This window comes from Malurus melanocephalus, unplaced genomic scaffold (genome assembly GCF_030028575.1).
Source record: "Malurus melanocephalus ecotype Western Australia unplaced genomic scaffold, MMel_1.1 scaffold_38, whole genome shotgun sequence".
Classification (NCBI taxonomy): Eukaryota; Metazoa; Chordata; class Aves; order Passeriformes; family Maluridae; genus Malurus; species Malurus melanocephalus.
The window spans coordinates 981,904-1,009,482 of record NW_026623270.1 but is presented as its reverse complement, the minus strand read 5'-3'; the positions used below and the strand labels follow the sequence as shown (position 1 = coordinate 1,009,482).

The window sequence follows — 27,579 nt, the reverse complement described above, 5'->3', positions numbered from 1 at the left end:
TGTAATATTCTCCAATCTAGGTGAAAGAAAAGTAGTGCAGAATACCACACAAGAAGTACTTTCTTAAAATTTTGACTACTTGTTCAAATAAACACTTGAGCAAATCAACCAAGTGGACTTCTGCCTGAAATTTGAATTATGTACCACRTGCTATATTTAGTTTATCCTTCATTACACTAATAATTGCCACACATACTTTTAAAAAAACTGTGTTTAAGATTTATAAAATAGCGTTGCTGTTTGCAATACTATAGTGAAGGTTGTGTCAGTGTTTCCATTAAGAAACTTTTTTCAGGTTTGTAACTTGACTATAAAATTTACATGATCTTGAAACCTTGTGTATAATTCCCACTRTAATGGAATACACCAGTGCATTTTCTGAATTGGGACAACATTTTTGAATGCGCAAATTCTTACATCTTGGCAAACAGTACTCTGTGTTGTATATGACAATTTTCTGTATCTGAGACTTAAAGCAGCTGAAATGTTAAACCTTGGAACTGAGCTGCTAGGTTTACTGTTTAAATGAGTAGTATTTGTGTGTCTTTTCTGTGTCTGCATTGAGTTGATAAMCCAGACTATTCCTCCATCCATCTTGTAGCTGGTAAATAATACAAGATCTAGACAAAAATTAGTTGAACCCATTTTATTCTTATATCTATGGATGGTCTGTGCTTTCATGTAAAAAAAAAATCCGTTAAAAATGCTGGGTGTTAACTCCTACTTCACTGTCCTCTAAAAGTAATTGAAGAAATTAAATGTATTAAACTATACTTCTTAAAATTTGTTTGCTAGTATAGGAATTCCTACACAAAGTTTCATCCTGGCGTGAATTTTTATGGCCAAGGAACAAACATGAAGAATGTAGCTTATAAAGGAAATGCTGACAGAACATGAACTATAGCTGTGCTACTACAGTTACACCAGCATAAAGATGTTTGRGCTGTTGAAAATACAAATACAGAGGTGGGTGGTATAGTGGTATACAACAGGAAATATGTTCCATTTAAACATTAATATACTCTGCTTAAAACTGTGGAAAACATTAAAATTTTACTTGTTTTTAGGTGCAAGTTAGCTTTGTGTTATAATTTGATCTGTTAATGTGGTCGCCTGACAAAAATAGCAGCATCCTTTTCAGAAGTTGTGTAACTATGTCAATGCTTTGAGTAAAATGGCTGATAAATTTGTATTTTATTATTAGAGAAATAACCTGCACAAATGAACTGTCACTATAATAGAAGACACTTAAAAATGCAAATAGTGTCAAGTTTGTTTCAGAATAAATACAGAAACACCTCAATGCAATGATCATTATTTTTTTATGATCATTAATTATTTATGTGAAGTTGCTTGTATGCCCTGTCAACTATTTACAGAGATCCAGTTGCAGGATTGGAGCCTTCATTTGAATCTTTTGGCATCACAATCTAGGTATGGTTCAGCCAGATTTGTCCTAGCTCTCAAATACTCTTGGAGAAGAACAACGAAATTTTCGGGTTCAGTCTTAACTAAGCAGATCTGTGTTAGAAAATCATTCACTCAAGCCATCTCTGAGTTGTGTAAAAACCATACAAATCCAGCTATCCTGTTAACCTTGCAGGGAGAAAAATGAAGGTAAAATTTCATATGTTTATAGATTAATGTGTTCCTTTTTAGGATTCTAAGTTTTCGTGTGGGATGAAGTTTTCTGATACTCCTATTAAGTATATGGCTTTAAGTCCGGCTGTAAAATAWGGACTGGAGAATGTTTCTGTTGTTGGTGTCTGGGGACTCTGAGTTTTTGCTACTGTATACTTTTGTGTGGGACAGTACATACCCTTGTACATCTGTTTGAACTGGTATATAGGAAGTAGGGATTTACATTGTATTATATCCTGTATGCTATCATGGTTTGGGTTGGACTCAAGATTTAAGGGTCTTTTCCAACCTAAATGATTCTACAGTTCTACGGCAGTTTATTTCTGCTGCTAGCTGGGGTGATAATTTCAATTCTTAGTTATTTTTTAAATAATTTTTTGAACTATGTAACAGTTTGGTTTTTTTGGAAAATGATTAACAGTTCAAAGTGTCTTAGTGCACTGATACTGCATTAAGTTTAGGTTTAGGGATTTTACAGTTGGTTCTTAAAATGGAACTAAAGTAATATCTGAAGGACATGAACTCACTTTGGAGGTTTTGGTTTATATCTTTACCTTCTCTATATGTATAGGCGTGCATGAAGAATAATATGCCATTTTTGCTTGCATAGTTGCAGTTAGGATCTTGGTGCAGTCCTCTAATCAATCAAAGACTTACTTTGATGTCTCTGGTTTGGGGAATATTTGAAAGACAAGGTAATTTTCAGGTGTCTTGTTTCTGTAATGTACAAATGTTTAATTAGCAGCTACTGACTTAAAGATTTTGCTTTTTAAATAGTGTATTTGCTGGTCACCTTTTAAACAAACCGTGGTGATCTGCAGCTGACATATGCCATACTCTGTGCAGGTAAATGTGCAGTTGTGTTCTCTGCTAGCTCTCCTGCAAACCAGCATAATTAGCATGGGGAAGCTGTTGTAAGGAGAATCATCAAGTGGAAGGAATGACATAATGCAATATTTAAAAATTGACTTTCACTTCTAAAATGTAGGTTGATGTTGAAATCTTACTATGCAACTTTACTGGTGTTAACATGGCAAAGTACTTAGTTTAAGGAGTGTGATTAATTTTTATATATTCCTGGTTGTAAAGGTGTGCATTGAGAGCCCTCAAGTACATGTTCCTTATTGAAATTTACTCATTTTTTTTATGAGAGAGACTTGAAAATGGCTGCCAAACTTGGAAGAGATGTTAGATTCAGGTATAATATAAACAATAAGCTTTGAGGTTTTGTGTCCTTGTACCATACAGTTTTGGAAAATGAAAGTGTGGGATCAGTTCTGTCATGTATTAACTACTTAAGGCATTTTGAATTGGAATTTTGAAGATATTGTTTACTCTTTTAAGGATCTTGACCTCTTTGGTTTGGTCTTTTGAGTCCATTTCTAAGGTGTAGATTTTTACTAAATGTTTGTTTAAAAAACTCAAAAGCTATCATAGCTGTCAGCCAGCCTTACTGACTGCTTAAAATACTTTCCTTTTAGGAAACACTTCTAATGCTAGCCATGCCCCSTGCCCCACCCCTTGATACCTGCCCTGTCTTGACCCTCCTCAGAAAAGAAGGAATTAAAAATTCAAACACAAGTAAGAGCAATAAGTCATCATCCAATCGAAGATCTGATCCACTTAAAGAAATACCACTGGTCCATCAGAGGGCTGGTTTCAAGAAAGTTTACTGTCAAGTTGTCATGAAAATGCTTTTTCTCCCCTGTATTTCTTCATGGTTTGATAATGTTTTCAATGAAATTGTGTATTTGTCAGATCTTTAAGTGCTATTTTCAGAACAAAATGGAGAATGTGTTTGTGCAACCAAATTGTAAAAATTCAAATTACGTTTACTTTAGGGAAAAAGCATAATGGTTTTGAATGCTATATTTTTCCATACGTAATCCAAAACAGTATTTGGAGATTTTTTGTTGTTCATTTTTGTTTTACTTAAGCCATGCCAGAACATGAATTCCTACCTATTTTTGAGGGYAGCTCTCACCTATGAATTTATTCATCTCAGTTTATAATGAGATTTTGTTTCATTTATGAGCAGSTAATAAAAAGCAAGGACCCAATCCTGCAAATTCTTGTGTAGCACAGCATTTTATTTCTGAGAGTTCTGAAACTATAGATAGAAAATCTGCACAGAAATGTGTATTCAGTGAAAATACAGGAAAAAAAAGCCAGAAAATTAAATTAATGAAGACAGAATGTAATGTACCGCTATTTTCTGATGGAAAATTATTTTTAAAGCAATGAAAGTGTGGTTTTCAGAATAAAAGCTTTAATTCATTTTTTTAATTTYCTGGCGCCTAAACTTTTCCCAGTCTTAGAATTATTCAGAATATTGAAAACTCTTACTGGAAATTCTGGTCTCTTTTTAACAGAAATATTTTTTTCATGTTGTATTCTTTGAATAACTTTATTCTAAATTAATATAGCCTACCTAACATGATCAGGCTTTTGGAAATTAACCCAGTGCTTAGCAAACTATTAAATTTCAAGCCCTGTACATAGTAGTTTTGCATGCTGGATTATAAACTAGTCTGTAGTGTTGTCTGTTGCACCCTGCTCTGCTTCATAATTAGTTGCTTTGGGAGGGGGAGAAAAGTGAGCCACAAAAGACCCAAAGTGTTCTAAATTGATGGTGCCAATACTGCTCTCTGTAAACCTGTACCGTGGTTGGTCTGTGATAATGACATTGCATACTGGAAGAAAAGGTATCATTGATGCTTTATGTTTTAGTTAGAGGTTTGTGTTAAGCATGCTTCAAGAAAGCACAGCTGGAATTGTAGCTTTCTCAGTTTTGAGCTGGCAAAGAGCATGCAACAGGGGATGCTGTTCACTGTATTTTGTCAACTTTTCAATTCTTGCATTCTATTTTTAATTGAAGAGAATCTCTTTTTTTTCATAGCAAAAGACTACCATCAATGAAGGTAGAACAAGCATCTCCTTTCAGCATCTCTCTTTACTCTTATTGTATCTTTATATTAGCCTTTTTTTAGGCTGCCTGGCTAGTAAGTCGAAGAATTCATCTAAGGCATCCCTAAAATGTTTTATGAGTATTGGGATGATATTCTAAAACTTTTTTTACATACACCTTTTTTGCCTTTGGAAAGGGGTAATGCATTTTCATGATTAGTGTTTGAGCAGCTCAGTCCCTTTTCTTTTGTATGATTAAAGTAATAATATTTTCTTTAAGGCTGCATTATGTTACAGGCATCAGATAAATAAATGAATAAATGTGACCATTCCTGAGTACAGATTGCATTGAAACGAACAGCTTACATTATTTTCAAGGTGATAACTTGGRGAATTTAACTTATTTCAGAAAGTGGTTTTGTTTTTTTTTTCCTGAGTAAATAGCACATTGTATGAGTGTAACAATACAAATGCAGGTTAATAAAAAAAGGTTGTTGCACTGAAGAAATTGTAACAGGTAACATTATACTTCTTAGTCTTGAAGTGAAGATTTATAATCCTCACTTCCAAATTACTGGTATTGGACCTATTTTATATGCCTCTGTACTGACAGAATATATCTGAATATATAATGCATTCCTTACTTGATTATTATTAAAAATCATCAGAGATTGTGTGTATTTTAAATTATTTCTGGTTTTACGTAGCTCAGCATGAAGACTCTGGTAGTCTAACATCCAAGGAGTTCCTCACTCTGATGTACAATTTCTGTTCTATTTACAGTATGTAGAATGTACGATGGATTAATTTTAATTTTTGTAGAATGTACTATGGATTAATTTTCAAGCCTTTTTGATGTTGTCTTGTAACCTGTGGTGCTGTGTCAATAGGATGGCATCTAGTTCTAGGGCTGTTAACTAGATGTGAATTCTGCTGCTAGTCGTAGGYTGTAGATGAGAATGAAAAAGAGAATAGCCATTAAATACTTCTGTCATGTATTGGGATGTTTCCTCTACATTTGATACATCTTTATGGTGATCCCTACTTTCGAAATGGACTTARTAGAGAAAAGAAGGAATGGGAAAAAAGCCAGCAGAAACCCCCCAAGCCAAACACAAGAACYCTCACCTGTGTGTTAAAAGAATGGACTTTGTTTTCTGTGAATGTGAGATAAGAGAAATAACATTCTGCCTGAATTTGTTATAAAACAGCAAAAAAACCCCCAGATGTTATCTGTGCATTGATGAACTGTGTTTTTGAACTAGGGAATTATGGAATGCATGATAAAATGTAAAAACCATTGTGACCTGTAACATAGTGCAGCTTTAATACACTGGCTTATCCTTAACTTAAGTTCAGACTTCATCTCATGCTTCCCAGCCTTCTGTCAAAATACTGTACTGTAACTGCAACTGTGCAAGTTCTGGAGTTGATGGCAAGGCTTTTGGAATACTGTATCTGATCTCTGCCTTRCAGCACAAGCAACGTTGCCCTGTGCTGGAGGACCAGCTGGTGGATCTTGTGGTGTATGCCATGGAACGGTCTGAGACTGAAGAGAAGTTTGATGATGGTGGAACCAGTCAGCTTCTGTGGCAGCATCTCTCCAGCCAGCTCATTTTCTTTGTGCTCTTTCAGTTTGCAAGTTTTCCTCATATGGTCCTGTCACTCCATCAAAAGGTAAATTGTTTGTATAGCTCCCACATGGTAAGGGGATTGAGAAAGCAAAACAAGTATTTTTTTAAACAAATGTCATTCATCCCTGCAAGAAGTACGTTACGTGTAAGAATTGATTAATTTTTTGATCACTGTTCTCTCTAGAAGTAAGTCAGATTCTCAAGTTAGGGTGCTGTGTGCTAGGTCTGGTTTTAGTGTATTCAGTTGCAARTTATTGCATTATCTCTGGATTCAAAGTGTGCTAATAACGAGAATAAAGACATAAAGACAGTTCAGAAGATCCAAGTACTGTGCTGTTGCATCTGGTTTGCAAATGAGTTTTGAACAGAGCAAATGCCCTGTTCCATTTGGGGACTAATAAAATGTAGAATGCAGATGGATGTAGGAATTTGCTGTTTGTCTGATCAGTCTACTCAAAGCAATCAAAGGTAATTTATCCAATTACAGTGATACTGGCAATCACAATTCCAAGTTATTATTACTTCCTAGTAGTAAWTCCATTAGAAGTAATACTATTATTTTCCTATTTCTCTGGTGCTCAGTGGTGCCTCTCTGAATTCTAAGGGTGGTGATGCCTGTCCTCCATAAGAAGGAAAAGGAGGGGTTACAGTCAGCAACATCCTGAGTTCTTTGCTGAGAGAGCTGCATGCTGTTGATAGTAGGGAAGGGGTAGTCTTTCTCTTCACTATAGTATCAGCTTGTGGATATTTAGATGCAGTTTGTAACATGCTCAACMCATTGCTTCGTCTCCATTTGTCCACAGTGCTATGTTGCATAAAAATTTAYTGTGTATGTTGTGTTTTATACTTGTGATGGATTGTTTTCCCTCTTGTCATTACTGTTAATAAACTATTGAAGCAATAGGCATTATGCAACACAATTGCACAAATCTAGTATAAAAGTACAGCAAGAAAAATAAGAGTAGAATATTAGTTATTAGAGAATTGCTGTTACAGATAAAGAAATTCATTAAGAAAAAAAAAAAAAAAATTCGAAGTGAATCCAGATGATGTAAACTCAGGTTATTCTGGCTCAGAGACTTCCTTTGTAGGAGTTTGTAAAACCGGTGGCTGGGTGCTAGTAGTGGCAAAGCTGTACTTGACTACAGGGCTACAAGGTGGCAATTTAAGACCAGTATTTAAGTGTTGCTACTTTTTCAAAGCAGTGATCCTCAGGAGTTAAATGCATTTAAAATCTTCCCATTAATTGTTGTGGCCCTTAGAATCTGTTTGTGTGTAATAACTAATGTACCTATTTCCCTTCTTTCTGGAAACATGATGTATGTTTCTCCCTAAGTCCTGCTATAAAATTCTCTGCCGGAACTCTTTTAGTSTACCCTTCTCCTTTCATAAGAATCTTCGCAGTGATTTTTCTTCCTCATGCAGTATTTGTCTGTTACTGAGTGTTCTTGACAGTTGGCAGGCCGTGGTCTCATTAAGGGAAGAGACCACCTGATGTGGGTGCTACTCCAGTTCATCTCTGGCAGCATCCAGAAGAATGCACTGGCTGACTTCCTCCCAGTTATGAAGCTTTTTGACCTCCTGTATCCTGAGAAAGAAGTAAGTCTCAGATATTGAAAGTTTTATTTTTAGTTCAACTTGGGACCTTCATATGTCAATATTACTGTCATTCTTGAGTCACTCTTAGAATAGTGTGCTGCATAGTTGGAAGGAGATGTTTCATAAGTAAAGGATTTTTGGAGGATTTCCTGTCCCTGTAACCATGTTTGTTTTTAGGGGCAAGAAAGACTTCTGTTARCTCCTCTCTTCCTTGACTTTGGTTTACTGAGGTTTTAAGGAGTTTKTTAAAGCACTGAGGAGACAGTAAAGGAATGATATGTAATTCTATTGTTACTTTTGGGCTGTAATAGAATAGTRCACTAAAAGACACTTTCAGGTGCAATGAACTGAATGGTTACTTAAAATTTACTCTGTGAGAGCAGATCARATCCTATTCATGCTTTGCACATTCCTCTAGAATTAAAGTTTTTGAGGAAGAGGCACTTAGAGGAAGTTCTAAACTTCAGTTGTGGTGAAATTGTCATTGTGAAGTCTTGATTGCTTACTCTTTCCAAAGTGCTGTTTCCTTTGGGTRAATGGATATGATAATACAAATGTGTGGTGTATCAAGCTCATATGTAACAATTCTTCCCCTTGCTACATTAGTTTTGACCCACAGAAATTGTTCAGTACAATTTGTGTCAGGAGTTTTCCATTGCTTTTGTCAGCCTAAAATATGGGAAGACTAATAAGACTATTTGCTTCAGCTGTAGTGATGGTTCCYAGTTACACTTACTGGAAGTCCTTGACTAGCACTTTTTGAGTGCTACATTTTAAGTGCTTGTGAAACTGAATCCTAAGAAATACCTCTTAGAATTCACTTTCACAAACACTTAAAATGATATTTCTGGCTGTTGCTGTTAAGAGGATCTGTCTTGCTGGTCTGTTGGTTATGTATTGGTGCTGCCTCATCTTGCAAGGTCAGGGATGTGTGTGCMGCAGTAATTGTATCAAAAGGAAAGAAATGCAAATATTGGCAGGAGAGGCAGWGTTCCTTTTCTAATGGCAGTAGTATACCTAAGTCTGGATCCAAAACTTTTAAATTTTGGGTTGTATGTGTACCTTTTCATGAAAACTATATTAATGTTTAAGGATTAACTGTGATGTTGAACAGTTCAGATTTTTCAGAAAATACTGTTGAACCACTGAGTACTTACTATGGAAGCACATACAATTTCTGAATAATGTTTAAGTGTGAGGCTGAGGGAAAAAGCATCTGCTTTGTAACTATGTCTGGAAATCGCATACTCTTTGTCATGAATTTCCTTTTGCCAAGGTCTTAGAGAAATTACTTGGTTTGTGTGTTTTTCAGAGTAACTACTGAGGTCCAGGTCTCCTCCAGAGCTCTTGGCTTAAAATTGCAAGCRCTGATGAGGGTAGAAAGCTGTTCTTTAAAAATGTTCCTTACGGTGTTGCAAGTCAGAAAAAAGARAAACCTGACCTTTTGAATACTGGCTATCTAAGTTGGTTTTCTGTACATTCATCCATGTGATATGTCACATTCATTTGTTCTTTCTTTAGTACATTCCTGTACCTGATATTAACAAACCCCAGTCAACTCATGCYTTTGCAATGACCTGCATTTGGATTCATCTGAACCGGAAGGCCCATAGTGACAACTCCAAGTTACAGATACCCATTCCTCATTCTCTTAAACTTCACCATGAGTGAGTRTGGGAGTTTTATTATGTTTTGATTTATTTTTAGGCATAATGAAATAGGCAGTTCCAAGTCTGTATTCAGAATGTGTTGTGTAATGGGATGCTGTATATATGTTATCAACAGAGTGACCTCAAAGTCATTCAAAAAGACAGAGCTCAAACTCAAAATATTTCATAAAAAGTGAAATTATGTTATCCAGCTAACGAAATTATATATTTTATATCAAAATAATAAGTCTTTATTACTGATAAAGAATCTGAAAGTAAATGGACAATTTTGTTTTGTTATGCTGTGATTTGGAAAGYGTGGATAAGCATTACATTGGGTTAAGCTTTTGTTTAGAAAGGTCATTTTTAAGTGTATTTTTTTTCCAAGGTATTTCTGTAATGTAGAAAAATCACAGTGAAACTGTGGCATAAGATGTAGTTGTTTTGATGTGGTGCAATTAATAGTTATTTTGATTTTTTTTTACTATTTTAAAACGAATTTTTTGATTGAGATTATTGTGGCTGTATTCCTGGAATGCATATGTGTTCTTCTTTCTGCTTAATGTTTAACCTCTTTGGCACACAGGTTTCTGCAACAGAGTTTAAGGAATAAAAACTTACAGATGAAYGACTACAAAATTGCCTTGTTGTGCAATGCTTATTCAACCAATTCAGAGTGTTTCACTTTGCCAATGGGTGTACTAGTGGAGACTATTTATGGAAACGGCAACATGAGGACGCCTCTTCCGGGGACTAATTGCATGGCCTCAGGGTCTATTACCCCATTGCCAATGAACCTCTTGGACTCACTCACTGTTCATGCCAAAATGAGGTACAGTATATGTGGCTAGCTTAGCTTTTTTTTTTTTTTTTTAACCTGTAAATATGTGTGTAGCTAATTAGCATCAGAAATATTTTCTCTGGCTGGATATGTCATTTATAGATCTGCTCATTTACTTTTAAAATGTGTTAAATTTCAAGTCGACMTTTTTGATTGAAAAACACKTTYTCTCTTTCCTCAGTCTGATTCATAGCATAGCTACAAGGGTAATTAAGCTGGCTCATGCAAAATCTAGTGTGGCCTTGGCTCCTGCTCTTGTGGAAACCTATAGTCGCCTGTTGGTTTATATGGAAATAGAATCCTTGGGCATCAAAGGCTTTATCAGTAAGAATGAAAACTCTTTTTTTTCCCCTCCTTCTGTCTGTTAAGTACTAYTTTGTTTTAATGGCAACTAGAGACCATAGTAAAACTGAAAATTTAATTATGCAGCATGTGTAAATTACATTAATATAAAAGRAATTGTAAAAGCTGTCCTAGTGCTGCGGTAAATTCCAAATGAGTTGTGCCACTGTCCCTTTATGCCATCACTTTAAGGCCAGGACCTTCCTAGCTATGCTGCCTTGTACAAAAACATTCTTAATGGAAAAGCATAAGCAAAAATACTTCATGAGAGACACAGGATACTTAATTGCTCTTGTTAAAATAATTTGCATGTCTGCTGTATGTGTTCATTCAAAAGATTATTAAGCTCTACATTTACAGCATATTCAGACAGCACTTGCAGACATGCTCTTCGGAAGTTATATGTTTTTCAAATCAAATTCTGACTTGCAGACTTATAAAACCAGTGTACTCTGTAGTTGTATTTTAAGGTGTGATCAGTCGTAAAACTTAGTTTACTAATTTCTTTTTCACAAGGTCAGCTCCTGCCAACAGTGTTCAAATCTCACGCATGGGGAATTTTGCATACTCTGCTAGAAATGTTTAGCTATCGGATGCATCACATCCAGCCACATTACAGAGTCCAGCTCCTCAGCCATCTTCATTCCTTAGCTGCCGTGCCACAGACGAATCAGAACCAGCTTCATCTCTGGTGAGTGACATTTGCCATATTTGACCATAATCTCAGACTCCTTCTTGTTGAAAACTGCATGAGAACTATTTAAAGGGTGATTCCCAGTCTTAGTTCTGTGGCTAACTTGTTGTGGGCTGTCTCAGTAAGGTGTTTCTCAGCAGTACAGCTGGATGTTAGCAGTAGTACTCTGCAGAGTTGCATGAGGCAGCATCTTGCCCATACCTAGCAGCAGTGTCATGAGTCCACACACAGGATGTGCACCAGARCTGTTGTGTCCAGAAGTGCTTCTTGTGTCATATTAGTGTAAAACAGTGGCTAATTCAAATACAAGAGAGGTGAAGAAGCTGTTTAGAAAAGGTCTAGAGACGTTATGCTGATAATTCCTGGGAAAAGCTTTTGAGTTTGCCTTACTGTTAACAGAGTTGAAGAGCATGAGATTCAATGGCTGTGTAGAATCTGGGGTTTGTTGTAGAAAAGTTGGGGGAAACAGTGTCCATTAATGCATARAGTACACAAATAAATTTTGTGGGAGTATGTGAGACAGAGTAATTTCATTATTACCAGTTCATATAGAGAAAGTTTAGTTATACAGTAAATTCATAGATTCATAGAATGGYTTGGATTGGAATGGACCTTAAAGGTCATCTTGTTACAACTCTTTTGCCATGGGCGGAGATGCCTTCCACTGGACTAGGCTTCCCAATTTCTTAGTCCAAATTGGAATTGCCCAGTTGCTTATCCTTTACCAAGCATAAAGAAAAAAAGACGAGTTTCTCCTAAAATTGAAGGCCATGCTCTCTGTATTGACCTCAGTCTTGTTTTGTCRTCTTAGTCTGTAAAATACAGATGTTAGTCACTTTTAGTGAGTGCTGCATGGGACTAGAATGGAGTGAACTTAAATGATGCCTTTGGCATTTCAAATACACAATGTTACAAATGTCTTTCCAATGACTTCGAACTACCTGGTGTGAAAAGTGCTTTTAATCARAAGTTGTACTTCCTTAACTTCCTCATTTTTTAATAAGGACAATTAAGTGCTGTCTGCTTGAAGGTGGTAGTTAACTTTGAAGCTTCCTATGCATTATTCATGCCTTTTTATTTTGGTTTTGCATAGATTTATTTATCTGTGTATCCTTTAGATGAAGATGTGCAAAAGATAACAATGGGGAGCACTTAACTGGAGAGACTTCAGATTCTTTTTCAGRGTCTCTGCACATGGAATTTTTGCCAGATCTACTTTTGAGTGCTTTATTTGGAAATACGATGCTGAAATAGTTGATGAAAAATTTATTAAACAGTAGAAAAAATTAAATTTTTCTAAAGGTTAAGAACATCTGTTATTTTCAAAACAAATGTTTTTGTACTATTTGAAGCATTACRTGGAGGAAAAATAGGTATTTTTGGAACCTTAGAAGCAGCAGTATGAGCATTATTTCCTAACTGGGCTGTTTCCTTCTTTCAGTGTTGAGAGTACTGCTCTAAGGCTAATCACAGCTTTGGGCAGCTCGGAAGTCCAGCCACAGTTCACACGGTTCCTCAATGATCCCAAAACAGTTCTTTCAGCAGAATCAGAAGAACTCAACAGAGCTTTAATCTTAACTCTGGCAAGGGCAACACATGTGACAGGTAATAGCAGTATGTCCCAGTAAAAGCTGTAGTCAAACCATTTCTCTAAAATGCTGTTCAAAAGAATGTCATGGAAGTCATAAAACATATCCCGTGCACTTCGGGTTTTGAAAAAATTGTAATTTTAATTTCCGACTACTTGTATTTAGGCAAAAATCTGTTATTCAAGCATTAGTAAAATGAGACATTCTTTAAAAACTTATACAAAGGTACAATGTGATTAGGGTTTGGAGTTTTTTTAATGTCTTATTCTGAGTTTCATTATTAAATTTAAATGTTTGCTTTGATTACTAATTTATAGGATTTTAAATAAGTCCATGAAACAGTCACAGCAAGAGTGCTCCTCATGTGGAAGCCACCCCTCTACAGCTTGGATTTATGAAAAAGTAGTCTGCATTTTGGGTTTCTTTTTTTGGAAAGGGAGAAGAGGAAACTTCCATTGTGTCTTTTAATCTTTTARCAGTGTGCAATGACATGGATCAGGTTTTTGTTAGCTTTGAGGGGGTTCTCTCTCCTTTTTTATGGTTGTAGTCTGCAGACTTGCTGGGAGTTAGAACAACTAATTCACAGWGACTGGTGGAGGTGATTTGAAAGGGAAAGGACTTTGTGTTGGTTTCTTTTTTTTTTTTAACAATTTCTCAACCTTTGATGAAATCAACCCAAGTGTCCGGAGAATGAGGCTTCTGTTTCATTTCTACAGTTTAGTTGAGGCAGGCACCTCTGAAAAGCCTTTTTGAAGCAAATAAAGTGGTATCTGGCAGTTTCATCATCATTATCTTCCTCAGGATTTTATTTTTAAAGTCTAATCAGTTAATCAGGAGAAGCTTGTTTTAGTGACATTACAGGAAATGAAATATAAAATGTTAAAATAMTGATTGCTTTATTTCTAACTCAAAACTTATGAATAATTTTCTTACTGTTAATAGCATAAAAAAGGTAATATCCAGCTTGTTCTGTAGAGCAAAAAGAGTCAAAAAAAGGGGCTGGGAGAAGTTGGACAAAATGGAAACTGTTGAGCTAGAAAAGCCTTGATGCATATTGTGACAAAAGGARTATCAGTAAGAAATGGTTTTGTGTGAAATTCTAATACCATCAATCCATTTTCTAGACTTTTTCACAGGCTCTGATTCAATTCAGGGAACTTGGTGCAAGGACATACTGCAGACTATCATGAGTTTTACTCCACATAACTGGGCATCTCATACCCTAAGCTGTTTTCCAGCTCCTCTGCAGGTAATAGTTAAACTTGAAGATTTTGTAATTGGAAATACAGTGAATTTACTCTCTTAACTAGATCCTTTGCCTTTTGTGGGTTGGTGCGATTCTTCCCCTGTTTAGACTGCATTAATTTMAATTCCCTAAAGAATGCAGCATAATGATAACATTGCTGTTTCTTTAGAAAAGTGTTAGCTACATTCCTCTGGAGTATTCTAACGCCAAATTTGGTCAACTGATACTTTCAGATGGTCTGAAAATTGGAAAATTTGTGGCAGTTTGTCATGTAGCTTTGTTAGTGACAAAGCAATCACTGTGGTTCATGGTGAAGTAGAGAGCCTCCCTAGAAGGTTGTATGGCACAAAGAAGTAGGACTCCATGTGGTGCTAAGTCASGCAAAATTTCCCTGTTCAAATATTTTACTGTAGGCTCTCAGTCACAGCAAAGCCTGCTTTTTTCAGGTGTTCTTCAAGCAGAACAAYGTGCCTCAGGAAAGCCGTTTTAACCTGAAGAAGAATGTGGAAGAAGAATACCGGAAGTGGAAGTCTATGACAAGTGAGAACGAAATAATCACGCACTTCTCTGCGCAGGGTTCATCCCCACTTTTCCTTTGTCTCCTGTGGAAGATGTTGTTAGACACAGATCACATTAATCAAATTGGTTACAGGTGAGCTTAAAAAATGTTCTATTTCAAAATTATTACAGCAACATTCTCAGTTCTGAGCATAGGCCTTGTGCAATAACATCTTGTTCTTTTAATTAATTCAGAGCATGCGGAGCGTGGAAAAAGAGGGTGGAGATGGGTACTAGCCAGCATGCCATAATACTTAGATTGTTTCCACCATGCAGTGGTCTGTAATGCATATATTTCCTGGTGAGAAACAAGGTTTCCGTGAGGTGTTTGAATTAAGCAGTTTACTTGTGAAAGCAGTGTTTCAGGCAATCCGAAAGAGTAAACAGAAAATATAAAGCATTCCTTTACTTAGCCTTTATACATGAATAAAGGCCAAATATTTCTTTAAAAAAGAAACTGGATTAAGATGAAAATTCWTTACAGAAATAGTAATACTCTGATTTTTTTTTTTATTTGTTCTTAGTAGAAATAGCATCATTCCAGTTGTGAAAAATAGATTAATTTCTTTGGGGTCCTTCCTTAGTCTGTTGAAACAGTATTTATAATAGCATGTGTTAATCCTGTGTGCAGTGAGGAAATAGTTTAGAATGCTATGGCTGTATTAAAGCACATAGCATAGGAAGATTTAAGTTGGATTGCAGAAGTTGTCCTTGGAGTTGTATAAATAAAGCTGTGTTAAGTAAGGTATGAGTTCTGGACAGAATACTGCAGGTGAAATTGGTGAACTTGAAGCACTTCCTCTGATCAGTACTTGGTCAACAGAATTCTGTTGCTCTTAAGTTGGGTTTTTTTTGCTTTGCTTTGGCAGTTCCTTCAGTTGATTTAATAGAGGGGAAGATGTTTTGTCTTTTTTTTTTTTAAGAGACTTGTGTTGAAACCTGCTAACTCATGTCAAATAGACCAGCTAAAAATGTATTAGGAACTGTAACGATTTCTTGTTGCTTTTTTTTTTTTTTTTCTTCCTGGCTAGAGTATTAGAAAGGATTGGGGCCAGAGCTCTGGTGGCACATGTCAGGACATTTGCAGATTTCTTGGTGTATGAATTCTCTACATCTGCAGGAGGACAGCAGCTCAATAAATGTATTGAGATTCTCAATGACATGGTGTGGAAATACAATATTGTAACACTGGATAGGTTGATCCTCTGTTTGGTAAGTATCACTTCAGAAGATGACAGATCATGCAGAGTCTGCTTTCTGAGTCACTTTTGTAGTAGCAGTCTTTTAAAAATGCATTGGTCTTAAATAATGGCTTTTTGCTAAGACAGTAATCAAGTAAAATAATAAATTACTTCTTTAAGCAATATAGAATTCCAAGTCTAACAGTCCTCTTAAGTCTTCAGGGAACTATTTCTTGGTTATTTAATGGCAACCATTGAGCTGATATTATTGAATGTTGTGATTAGTGGTTTGGGTGTCTGACCTCAGAGCTGTGCAGTTATYTAGGCTCTACAGAAGGATCTGGACAGGCTGGATCAGTGGGCTAAAGTTCAACAAGGCAAAGTGCCACATCTTACACTTGAGTCATAGCAATACTGTCCGGTGCTACAGGCTGGGCAATTCTGGGCCACCCACTACAGGACAGACATTGAGGATGTCCAGACAGGGGCAGGAGCTGCTGAAGGGTCTGGAGCACAAGTCTTATGAGGAGCAGCTGAGKGASGTGGGATTGTTTAACCTGGAGAAAAGGAGGCTCGGAGGAGACTTTATCGCTCACTACAGCTACCTGAAAGGAGGGTGCAGCCAAGTGGGGGTCGGCCTCTTGTCCCATAAGAAGTGACAAACAATAGGACAGTATGAAACAGMATCAAGTTGTGCTGGATTGGATATTAGGAAAAATACATCCCTTGGAAGMGTTGTCAAGTATTGGGCCAGGCTGCCCAGGGACATGGTTGAGTCACCATTCCTGGAGGTATTTAAAAGATGTGTAGATATAGCACTTYGTGACATGGTTTAGTGGCAGTACTCAATTAATGGTTGGATTCARTGATCTTGAAGGTCTTTTCTATCCTAAATKATTCTATGGTTGTGTGATTCCTGCAGCCTTAAAAGGTAGAAGGGATATGGCATGCTATGATTCAAAAGMATGCAGAAAATCTTGTACCCATTAGAGTATGCTTTCTTTGCGTAGAAATCAGCTGGTTTCATTGTAAGAGTAAGACAGAAATGGYATTCTCTTCCTTTTTGTGTTATCCTATAAAATAGCAGTATTCATCTAGAGAGAACTRTTTTTGCATTCAGTAATTGTTCTTTATATATAATTTAAAATCTCACCTTAATGCAAATCTGGTTGTTTGAATTCTAGCTTGGTTTTCAGGCTGAAGTCCAAACATGTCAGAGTGCCAAAGGTTAGAAGCAGTCTTAACTTCATTGTCAATAATTGGTTGTATTCAATAAGACAACTGACAGATAAAAGGGAGCTGGAATTTTTCAAGRAAGTCCTGTGACTGGGGAGTTTCTAAGACCTGCCAGTGGAATAWAGATTGGGATAGGGATTGAATATGCATCTTTTTTATGCCTTCACTTGAAAAACAGAGTTGAAAGACCATATATTCAGGGTGAATTTGTGTGCAGATGTAGCAAATTTGGCTGCCGTGTTTTGGGGCTATAGAGTAGACAGCAGTGTCAACTATAATTTCATGTATCTCGTCTGTTTCGTTTAAGGCTATGCGTAGTCATGAAGGAAATGAAGCTCAAGTCTGTTATTTCATAATCCAATTACTCTTACTGAAGCCTAACGATTTCAGAAACAGAGTGAGTGATTTTGTGAAGGAGAATTCTCCGGAACACTGGCTGCAGAATGACTGGCACACAAAGCATATGAGCTACCACAAGGTATCAAAGCTAATAACATTCTTTTATTGTAATAATTTCTGTGGAATTGACATTAGTCATCACTTGCAGGACAGCTTTATCAGTCTTTTGAGTTACCTAATAAGTTGTAATTATTGTGGGCTAGTATTAAAATAATAAATCACTGAATGTAATAACTTTGAAATTATAATTCAGTAATACTTAAATATAGAAGTAACTTAAGAATTGTTTGGATGTTCAGTCTTGCTCATCTAAATCAAATAATTTTAAAATWTTTTTTTCACTCAAATTAATTTAGAGCAGAGTTTATGTGCATCAGGCAGAAGGTATTTCTCTCTGGTGTTTTATGACTAAACCAATGGTTAAACCTATGTTTTCTTCTAAATTTTAAAATTTCTTTWATTTTCTGTGTGGCAAGAACATGATAGCATGATATGTTAGGGAAGAGASTTGCTGAGATTTTAATGCTCCTGTAAACATACTGGTTTCTGCTGGATAGAAAAGGATGTGCCGATGAGCTCTTCTGTCAAAAAATAAACACTGAGATGGAACAGATACAAGCAAACTCTCATGTAGCTCAATACATGCCATCTGGTTCCAGAAGCAGTTTTGTTTGTATTAGCCCTCTGACTTGGTTGTGCAGTGTTTTGACAGTGCCTAAAAGTATAAGGGTAGCAGGGAAGCAGATTAGCCCTGGGAAGTGCTCTGACATGTCTGCACAGCCACTAGACCCAGCCCAGCATATAAAAATTTCAGTCACAGGTAAAACATAAGCTCAGCCCTCAGCAATACCCATCTGTTATTTGAGTACACTCCAGTTCTTTCCCAGGGAATTATTTAATTCTAGTATTCTGTTTTAGTATATGATGCAGAAACTTTCAGTAGTGCTGATTTCACCTAGGTTATCTCTTAAAATACTTGACAAAGGACACTGAACACTGGCTGCTTTCAGCTTTGCTTTGGGATGCTTAATGTTCTCTTATGCCCATTTTGAGTGGTGGTGAAACTTAGTTATGAGTTTTTTTGAAAAAGTTATGTCATCTCACTGTATTCAAATCTGATAAAGGTGATGAAGTGTCCTTTTAAAACAATGTGGATGCTGAATAGTTGATCCATTGCTTAYAAAGAGAGAGATTTTTGATTTTGTTGGATTTCTTTCCCTCCAGAAATACCCTGAAAAGCTGTATTTTGAAGGCTTGGCAGAGCAAGTGAATCCCCCAGTTCAGATCCAGCCCCAGTACTTACCAATTTATTTTGGAAATGTGTGCTTGCGCTTTCTGCCAGTATTTGACATCGTAATTCATAGATTTCTGGAATTGCTCCCAGTGTCCAAATCRCTAGAAACTTTATTGGATCATCTGGGAGGTTTATACAAATTCCATGGTAAGTTATCCTGGTGTGATCATTCTGTCTTCATCTCCTTCATTCATAATGTTCATGTATTAGCACAGCAGTGTTTTGGTTTTTTTTTTTCTATTCTCTAAACCCTGTGTACACATTTCCTGTTTAGTGAATTTCAGCTTACTCACAGTAAAATTGCTTTTATTCGGGTATCTCTTGCTAATTCATGCTTCCTTCACACCTTTCCCTTCCATTCCCTTCTAGCAGTAAATACCTGGACCTGTGTCCTAACAAACTTTGTTACCAAGACTAAAATAATTGAAAAGTCATTCCTCTGTCTGTCCTTACTTCRGATTCAAATAACTTGAMCTGCTATTTTAATRMTTTTAGAACTGCACTTTTATAATAWTTTTTTATCRATGTCATTGCTAAATTATGCTCAGAAAATTTACAATACTCTTTCTTCTCTGTGACTTCATACCTGGATTCTTCTTACTTAATACCTTCTATATGAAGAGATTATTTAATCAGTTTATTTACAAATATGTTAATATTGTGATTAAGGTGTGAATTGTTAGTAATACTGACTTTCTTTGTTACACTTCTTTTGTTCTGCACACATATTAAAGTACATGCAAGACAAAGGAAGATCAGTTTTGTACAGTATATTGAAGTAAAGAATATGAATCAATTCCATATGTGCTGTTTTTAAATAAATGCAACTTAGTCTTGCAGAGCTCTTGATTTTAGTTTTGTTTGCCACCATAAACGTAACAGTGATGCTGCAAGTTATGTCTGGTTTTTGTCTTCCTTTTCTYCTTGGCAGACCGACCAGTGACCTACCTGTACAACACTCTTCACTATTATGAGGGGCATCTCAGAGAGCGCACAAACCTCAAGAGAAAACTTGTTCATGCCATAATTGGCTCTCTCAAAGACAATCGCCCRCTGGGCTGGTGTCTGAGTGATACTTACCTCAAATGTGCCATGAATCCCCGAGAGGAGAATCCATGGGTTCCTGATGATGCTTACTATTGCAAACTCATTGGAAGACTAGTAGACAATATCCTTATAGAAGTTTGCTTTAAGTAAGCTGTAACAATGTCTTACAGCTTCATTTTATCAAACGATGAAGTTCAATTTCTGTATTATTCTAAACAGGGACTGTGCTGCCCAGCTAAACATCTTAAAAGATATGTGAAAATGAAGTACAGTACAGCTGTATAAATATTTCCCTGTTTAAGCATCACTTAGATACACAGTTACTGACGTTTATGCTTTCTGAATTGAATTCTGATTGCCAAAAAAATCAGCCTGATGCAAAGCATCAGAGTCTAAGTGTGTCTAAAAATGTGTCTAAAATGAAATTACTATTTTCTTATGCCATTTATTAGTATTACTGAGAATAAAATATTGGRACCAGTGCCACATTTAAGATGTGGGAATAGCTGGCAAACTAGAGAATAGCAATACAGAAATCTCCTTGGGCTTTGGCTTCTTTCTGGAGCAGCTTTTCAAGACATGACTAATTTTCAGGATGTTACAAGTTCCTTCACTCCTTTTCCTGAACTTCCCTTTCTTTACTGTGTACCTTGAAAGAAGTTTATTGGCTTTTTCCAAAGAAAGCTAAAATTATATAAACTCTTGCCTTTATGCAAATATTAACTCTGGAGACCTTTTCTGTGCATATATTTCAAATAAGTTAGTCTTGTTTGGGAAAGTGGAGTATTTTCAGAGACTTAAGCAGGTGCTCCTTTTGCATAAACTGTCACCCTAGAAGTCTGCTAGAAGATCTTRCAGAGAGGCAAATTAATGRTTTCTGATTATGCAAGTAGAAARTTTCTGTTACTTAYATTTTCTCRTCTTGGAAGCAGACAGTGAATGAGWTKGTGTTATTTTTCCCACCTCTTAATCAGGGACGTTTATCCTTTGCGTGGCCTTGTGTGTGTAATATATTTATAGCTATGCATTTACGCAGTCCTTCAGTGACTGGGTTATCAGCACCTTATATTCATAGTTCTGTGTGTCTTTTTATAAAGTGAGTTGTCCTACTTGTTTTCAATTATTTACAGTTCAATTTAGTATATGTTATATGCACTGATTTTTAATCAGTGTGCTGCTTATACTTGTCCGTTTCCTTAACCGTTGCCACCTATGGCAGGCAAATCACCCGGTCCATTTCCAAATTGTGACTGGAGATTCAATGAGTTTCCTAACCCAGCTGCCCACGCTCTGCACGTTACCTGTGTGGAGCTCATGGCTCTGGCTGTTCCAGGGAAGGAGGTGGGCAATGCTCTGCTGAATGTTGTGCTGAAGAGGTATGTTGGCTTTCTGAAATGGTTTTCTGTAATATATCATACATAATTAGAGATGGCTAATGTAGTCTGTGATACTAATTTTTGTATTTTTAAATAATAAAATTAAGTGTATATAAGGTAACATTTTATATATTAAGTATTTTTGGACAACAGAGGTGACAGGGATCAAACAAAAKAATCACATTAGATTCCTGTGCTGTAGTGGATTGTGTGTGCTTCAGGAATAGTTGACTTGGCATGATGCCCATTAAAATTAGAGGGAAGACCTCACACAGGCAAAGATTTTATYAATTAGGTTCAGCAAGAAAGCCTGGAGAAAGTTGTGTAACTGAGCTTTAGTTTCTTTTTCTTTGCCTCTAGTCAGCCCCTGGTGCCAAGAGAGAATATCACAGCTTGGATGAATGCAATTGGACTGATTATCACAGCCTTACCAGTGAGTCAATATGTTGTATTTTTAAAAAAAAAATCCTTCAATGAAAGGTTTATCATCTTTGTGGAGTACATCATAAAAACTTAGAGCCAACATCTGTAGATGCCATAATAGAGAAGGCTATATGCATGTTTGAGAAAAATCTGCTCCTCCAGCATGGAAAAATTGACCAGCTGTTTTGTTTTTSTATTATGTTTTGAGGCTAGGATGAAAAGTAAATCACTCCTGTTAAAATATATAGTTAAATGCCATGTGTGTAGCATTGAGAACTGGAGCTGTGTGGAAGGAAGATTTATAAGGGTTCTCAAAGTTATTTTTTTATTAATGCTTGTACTTCCCATCCTGTGGTTCTTAAATAATGTAAATGAGATGTGGCTAAGATTGCAAAAGCAAATGTGTGCAGTACTGCAGCTCGTGTATCAGTAGAAACTTTGATCTTCTGAATATCATGGCTCTTGGTACCTGACAAAGACTGCCTAAGTAATTTTGATCTTGCCATAAATGTTGCTTGTATGTCACAAATGTCCTTCCTTTGTGACCTCTCTTCCCYAGTAAAATGGTTCCTCTTCTTGGAGGGAAGCCAACATGGTTTTATTTCTTTTTTATACTGTTTCTTATTTTTTCTGTTTCTTCTCCTCATTATCATCTATATTCTTTGTCTTTTGTATCTTTTTTTTATTTCCTGTTTCCATTTTGGTTTTTTGATCTGTTTGTGCCTGAACTGAGAAGACTAGAAAATTCTCAGACCTCTTCCACTAAGGCTTTTTGGCTCATCTTTGCTTCTTCTAAAGACAGTGTTATTAGGTGGCTAAATAATTAAATTAATGAAAAATGTCTTGATAATGCCACACCCTTGAGTGTGCCATATCCACTGACATGGATGCTTTCTGTGTCGTGCATCTTAAATTCTCATCAGACATGGTTACAAACTACTGTGTTATTTGTAACAGTTTTGTATATAAATATGTATGTACTTATACATACACATTTTAGAAATGCAATAATAGTAGAAAGAGCTGAGGAAGCATTGGCTTAGGTGATGTTCTTTCTATACAATTAACAATTCTGACTTCTTGGGTTTGATGCTTTTTTTTCCCCCAGGAGCCATACTGGATTGTTCTCCATGACTGCATTGTGAATGTCATCAACAGTCCCAGTTTGACATCAGAGACAGAGTGGGTTGGTTACCCATTCCAGCTGTTTGACTTCACAGCATGTCACCAGTCTTACTCCGAGATGAGTTGTAGCTACACTTTGGCTTTGGCACATGCAGTCTGGCATCATTCCAGCATTGGACAGCTTTCTCTCATTCCTAAGTAGGTGTAATGTTATTTGATAATGCAATTTCTCATTTAAATTCTTTAGATAACAAAGCTCCACCTCTAGCACTTATTCCAGCAAATAAATATGTACAGGAGAGTTCCAGAATTTCTCAGATGAATCACAAGGTTTTTTCCAGCTCCCTCTTCCACTGGCATAACTCTTGTTGTCTGTAATCTTTAGGGCTATCATGTAGTGTGAATGCCCTTAGTGAGCCTTTTTTATCTTGGTAAGCTTTTATACTTTTATTATTTTAAATTTTTCTTAAAGCGTTGACTCTGGCATGTTCCTAAAGTATCAACTGTAGCAGTAAATGTTCCCTTTAATTCTAGAGCTTATTTGAAATAGTTCATATTTGCAGAGGCATACTGGCTTTTCTAGAATAAAGTCTAAATCTGTGAGAGAGAATGTGATGTTTTGGCTAGAATTTGAATTTGGTACAGGTGAAAGAAATTAAAAACCCAAAATAACTSAACAGTTGGTATGGTAAATGTCTTGACATACTACAGGTTCCTCACAGAAACGTTGATACCCATAGTGAAAACAGAGTTCCAGTTGCTCTACGTTTACCACCTCGTTGGTCCTTTCCTGCAACGGTTCCAGCAGGAGAGGACACGGTGCATGATAGAGGTAAAGTCTGGCTCGTGGTTTGCTTAATGCTGTATYGATTATTTTAGCTTTGCAATTATATTATGAAGTAGAATGGGTTAAAAATCTTTAATAAATATTCAGAATTAAATTCTATATAATTTAAACAGTAATTTCAAGGATCTGAATTGCTCAGTTGATATTCAGCCTACCCAGTTAACTGAAATCTTGTTAGATAAAATACCTAGTAAAACAAGAGAAGAAATGCAACCCCAAAAATATCAAGCAATAGATGCTTTCTTTGACTCTCAGACTACATTCAAAATATATGCCTAAAAAGGAGTATACAAGGGGTGAAATGTGAAGATGGAGGAACATAAGCTGTTTCTTATGCTTATGTCAGTGTGGATGACGGTAGGGAGGCAAAAAAGAAATGGAGCTGGCCAGTAGGCAAATGAGCTGAAAAATGTCAGATTGCAAAAACCCTGCTAGAAAGAAGAGCTAAACTTGGGAATCATTTAGTTAAGCATAATGATGATGATTTAGACCCATCTATTTATCCCTGTAAGAAGGTAAATTTTTAGGAATAATAGCTACTTTAAAAGTAGTACAGTATATTATATTGTTTAACAGTATTTTTAATCTAAAGCATTTTAAAACCTGTTTTTATTTGGGCTGCTCTTTGTGTCTGTGGAAACAGATTGGAGTAGCATTTTATGAAATGCTCCTGAATGCAGATCGGTACAGCTCCCATTTGAACTACATGGATCCCATATGTGATTTCTTGTATCACATGAAATACATGTTTACAGGTGACAGTGTGAAAGACCAAGTAAGTAAACAGTAGATACTGATACTTCAGTTACCTTCCCACATAATAATTTAATCCTTTTGTGAACTATTTTCATAGCTAGCGGTGCAACGAATTGCTCAACGATTGATTAGTCTCGATATATGAAGTAGGAAGTTAGCGCATTTCTACGCATTTAAAAGCTTCAGATGTAGTAGACTAGTGTCTCAGATTGCAAGATTAATTTATGTAGTCTGAAATTTAAGATACAGCTTCAGGGTGCTTAAAATACTATTATTRGAGCTGTCGCTAGAAATAAAGCTATTGCATGTTTCATAACTTTTACTCATTTCAGTCTGTATCTTTACAGTTTTACCTAATTTCTGATTCATTACYGTAACTTGGCATGTGACAAAAGGAAGATTTCATTCATGTTCAGTGAAAAATCATTCACCCAATTTATCTCTAGTTTATAACTGTATGCACTTATAAAAGTGTCAGTTGTGTGACTTTACAAAGCTTTGGTGTACAGCTGTTACAACAGGGAGGATTTTTTTTATGTTGGTTATAAGAGGTCCAAAAGTTAGCATGATTAATAAAATGTTAACATAAATACTCCTACTTACTCTATGTTTTTGCATTTTTATTGTGCTAATGTGATGTTTGTGTACAGTAGTGGCATGCCAAAAATACTCCTGTTTTTTATAGAATGCATTTTTTTTCCTTTTTTTAAAACAGGTAGAGAAGATAATTTGTAATTTAAGRCCAGCTTTGAAGCTTCGGCTGCGCTTCATAACACACATCAGCAAAATGGAGCCAGCTGCTGTTTCACAGCAGCCYCTCAGCAATGGCTCCCCAGCACAACAGCCCAGCCAAGTGCCCGTSAACGTGGCTTTGCCAGTAACCCAGTGAAATGGAGTGTTGGGCTGGCCTTGGGCTGRAGGCTTCCTCCTGTTACTGACCAAGGTGAAGCATTTCTGCTCTGAAATCTGGGATGCTTTATGAAAGGAAAGAGAACGATGTACAGATTTCTGCTTTGATTTCTTTTGCATCATGAAGCTGCCTAGCCCTGTGCATGCCAGTTTTCTTAGCTGTTTATGCTGGACACTGGATGAGGGGTATGTTGCCTTTCTCTGAAAGCACTGAGTAAAGGTCCTCTGCAAGCAAATACATGGATTTCTGAAGAATTTACCGTATTCTGCTCCCTATCCTGGGTTGAGTCATCTGGATTTTTCCTCTTTTCTGCCTGTGATATGAAAGGACTCTTCAGTGTGTGTAAAATGGCCTTTTAAAAATTGGGTTCTGCCTTACGAAAATATTCTATTTTTTCATTCAACAGAAGAATTTAAATTCCTTTTGTCTTTTGGGCAAACAGTTTAAGCCCTTATACAGAAACACTCCTAGACAGAGAGATTGCATCAATTTTATTGAGATAATTATGACATTTTTCCAAAGACTAAGAATGAACCTTTGAAAATATTTGTAAATTTTGTGTGTACAGATTTCATTAAACACACCTCAATGGGTTTGATGTAGTGTCAATTACTACTAGACTGTTGGATTRCACCCTGGAGGCTGTCTCCAGTGAATCTGTTGGAAGTCTGCATATTGACTTCAAGCTGTGCTGGTTCATATTTGATCTTACCTACTTRGGAGATGGTGTAGTTTTTATTTAGTCAATCACATGAGTTTTAGTGATTTTATTGTATTTTGGATTTGTATAATATTCTGCTTTAGAGTTTATKTGTACTGGGTTCAGCAAGTTTTGATAACAGAATTGAAAGGCTCGGTGTTTTGTAAATACTCAGCTTTTTTGACAATTTTTTAATTAAACATCCAATTTAAAAGTCCCTATTAATATTGTTTATTTCATTTATTTTCCATACCCATTTCATTAAAAGTAASAATTGACCATAGCAAGGACACTTCATGTCCCAAGTTCTCTATCAGCTTTACATTCATGACAGTTTTAACATGTTACAAATAGAGTCCAGATTAGTAAGCTCAAATCTGATCTGATTTATATCTCTAAAAATGTAACAGTTAYGGAAAGAAGTTACTGACTCAATGGGTGGAAGTTTTTGTATCTGCTTTTTTGCTGTTCTTGTACTTGGGTCCTAAATTCTGCCAAGTGTAATTTGAGTAAAGAACTGTGAGTGCTCTTTATTGAATTTGTAATCTGACAGAAAATCACATTTGTCTATTTATGCTGTATCCTGACAGGTGATCACAAGTTGTGTTCCCAAGGGCAGCATTGGGGCCGGCCCTGCTTCGTGTCTTAATCAGTAATCTGGACAGAGGGATCGAGGCCACCCTCAGTCAGGTCACAGAGGACACCAAGGGTTGACCTTCTGGAGGGCAGGAGGGCTCTGCAGGGGGATTTGGGCAGGCTGGATCTGTGGTCTGAAGTCAGCTATATGAGGTTCAGCCAGGCCAAGTGCCACATCCTGCACTTGGGTCACAACAACACCATGCAGTGCTACAGACAGGGAGCAGAGTGGCTGGAAAGCCACTCTGCAGAAAAGGACCTGGGGGTGCTGCTGACAGTGAGGCTGAACGTGAGCCATCAGTGTGTTCAGGTGGCCAAGGATGCCAGTGACGTCCTGGCCTGGATCAGGAATAGTGTGGCCAGCAGGACTTGGTGGGATACTGGGATACTACTGTGCCAGCAGTACTCAGCACTGATGAGTGCTCTAATCCTGTGTTTGGTTCTGGGCCCCTCACTACAAGAAGGACATTGAGGGGCTGGAGCATGTGCAGAGAAGGGCAGCAGGCTCTGGAACAGTCTGGAGCACAAGTCTGAGGAAGAGCAGCTGAGGGAGCTGGGGTTGTGTAGCTTGGAGAAAAGTAGGATCAGGAGATGACATTGCCCTTTGCAGCCTCCTGAAAAGAGGTTATAGTATGAGGGAGGTCAGTCTCTTCTCCCAGGTAACAAGTGACAGGACAAAAGGAAATGGCCTCAAGTTGTGCCAGGAGAGGTTTAGACTTGATATTAGGAAAAATTCCTTCACTGGAGGGTTGGTCATGCATGAAATACACTGCTTGAGTGGAATCACCATCACTGGATATGTTCAGTAAGAGCATGGATGTGGCATTTGGGGCTGTGGTTTAGTAATGACCATAGAGGACCTTAGTCAAAGGTTGGACTTGATCTTAAAGGTCATCCCCTTGATGGTTCTGTGATTCTGTGTTCACTTTTAAATGTCTTGTATTCCATT

General features: G+C 36.7%; 1 protein-coding gene across 2 annotated transcripts in view; it reads left to right on the top strand.

Moving 5' to 3' along the window:
* Window positions 1–26,544, top strand: part of MED23 (mediator complex subunit 23) — a 37,192-nt gene extending 10,648 nt beyond the window's left edge. Inside the window, exons 12-30 of one of the 2 annotated variants that reach the window (XM_057364378.1) lie at window positions 6,025–6,225; window positions 7,638–7,781; window positions 9,303–9,448; window positions 10,017–10,262; window positions 10,453–10,595; window positions 11,130–11,304; window positions 12,749–12,912; window positions 14,021–14,145; window positions 14,589–14,794; window positions 15,732–15,912; window positions 17,425–17,595; window positions 18,741–18,957; window positions 19,742–19,978; window positions 21,068–21,233; window positions 21,594–21,666; window positions 22,765–22,979; window positions 23,493–23,613; window positions 24,272–24,403; window positions 25,100–26,544. In XM_057364378.1, coding sequence (XP_057220361.1) covers window positions 6,025–6,225; window positions 7,638–7,781; window positions 9,303–9,448; window positions 10,017–10,262; window positions 10,453–10,595; window positions 11,130–11,304; window positions 12,749–12,912; window positions 14,021–14,145; window positions 14,589–14,794; window positions 15,732–15,912; window positions 17,425–17,595; window positions 18,741–18,957; window positions 19,742–19,978; window positions 21,068–21,233; window positions 21,594–21,666; window positions 22,765–22,979; window positions 23,493–23,613; window positions 24,272–24,403; window positions 25,100–25,273 — 3,237 coding nt within the window. In that variant the 3' untranslated portion in view covers window positions 25,274–26,544. The remainder of the gene's footprint in view (window positions 1–6,024; window positions 6,226–7,637; window positions 7,782–9,302; window positions 9,449–10,016; window positions 10,263–10,452; window positions 10,596–11,129; window positions 11,305–12,748; window positions 12,913–14,020; window positions 14,146–14,588; window positions 14,795–15,731; window positions 15,913–17,424; window positions 17,596–18,740; window positions 18,958–19,741; window positions 19,979–21,067; window positions 21,234–21,593; window positions 21,667–22,764; window positions 22,980–23,492; window positions 23,614–24,271; window positions 24,404–25,099) is intronic. The other variant, XM_057364379.1, reaches the window with a different exon arrangement.
* The last annotated feature ends 1,035 nt before the right edge of the window (window positions 26,545–27,579 follow it).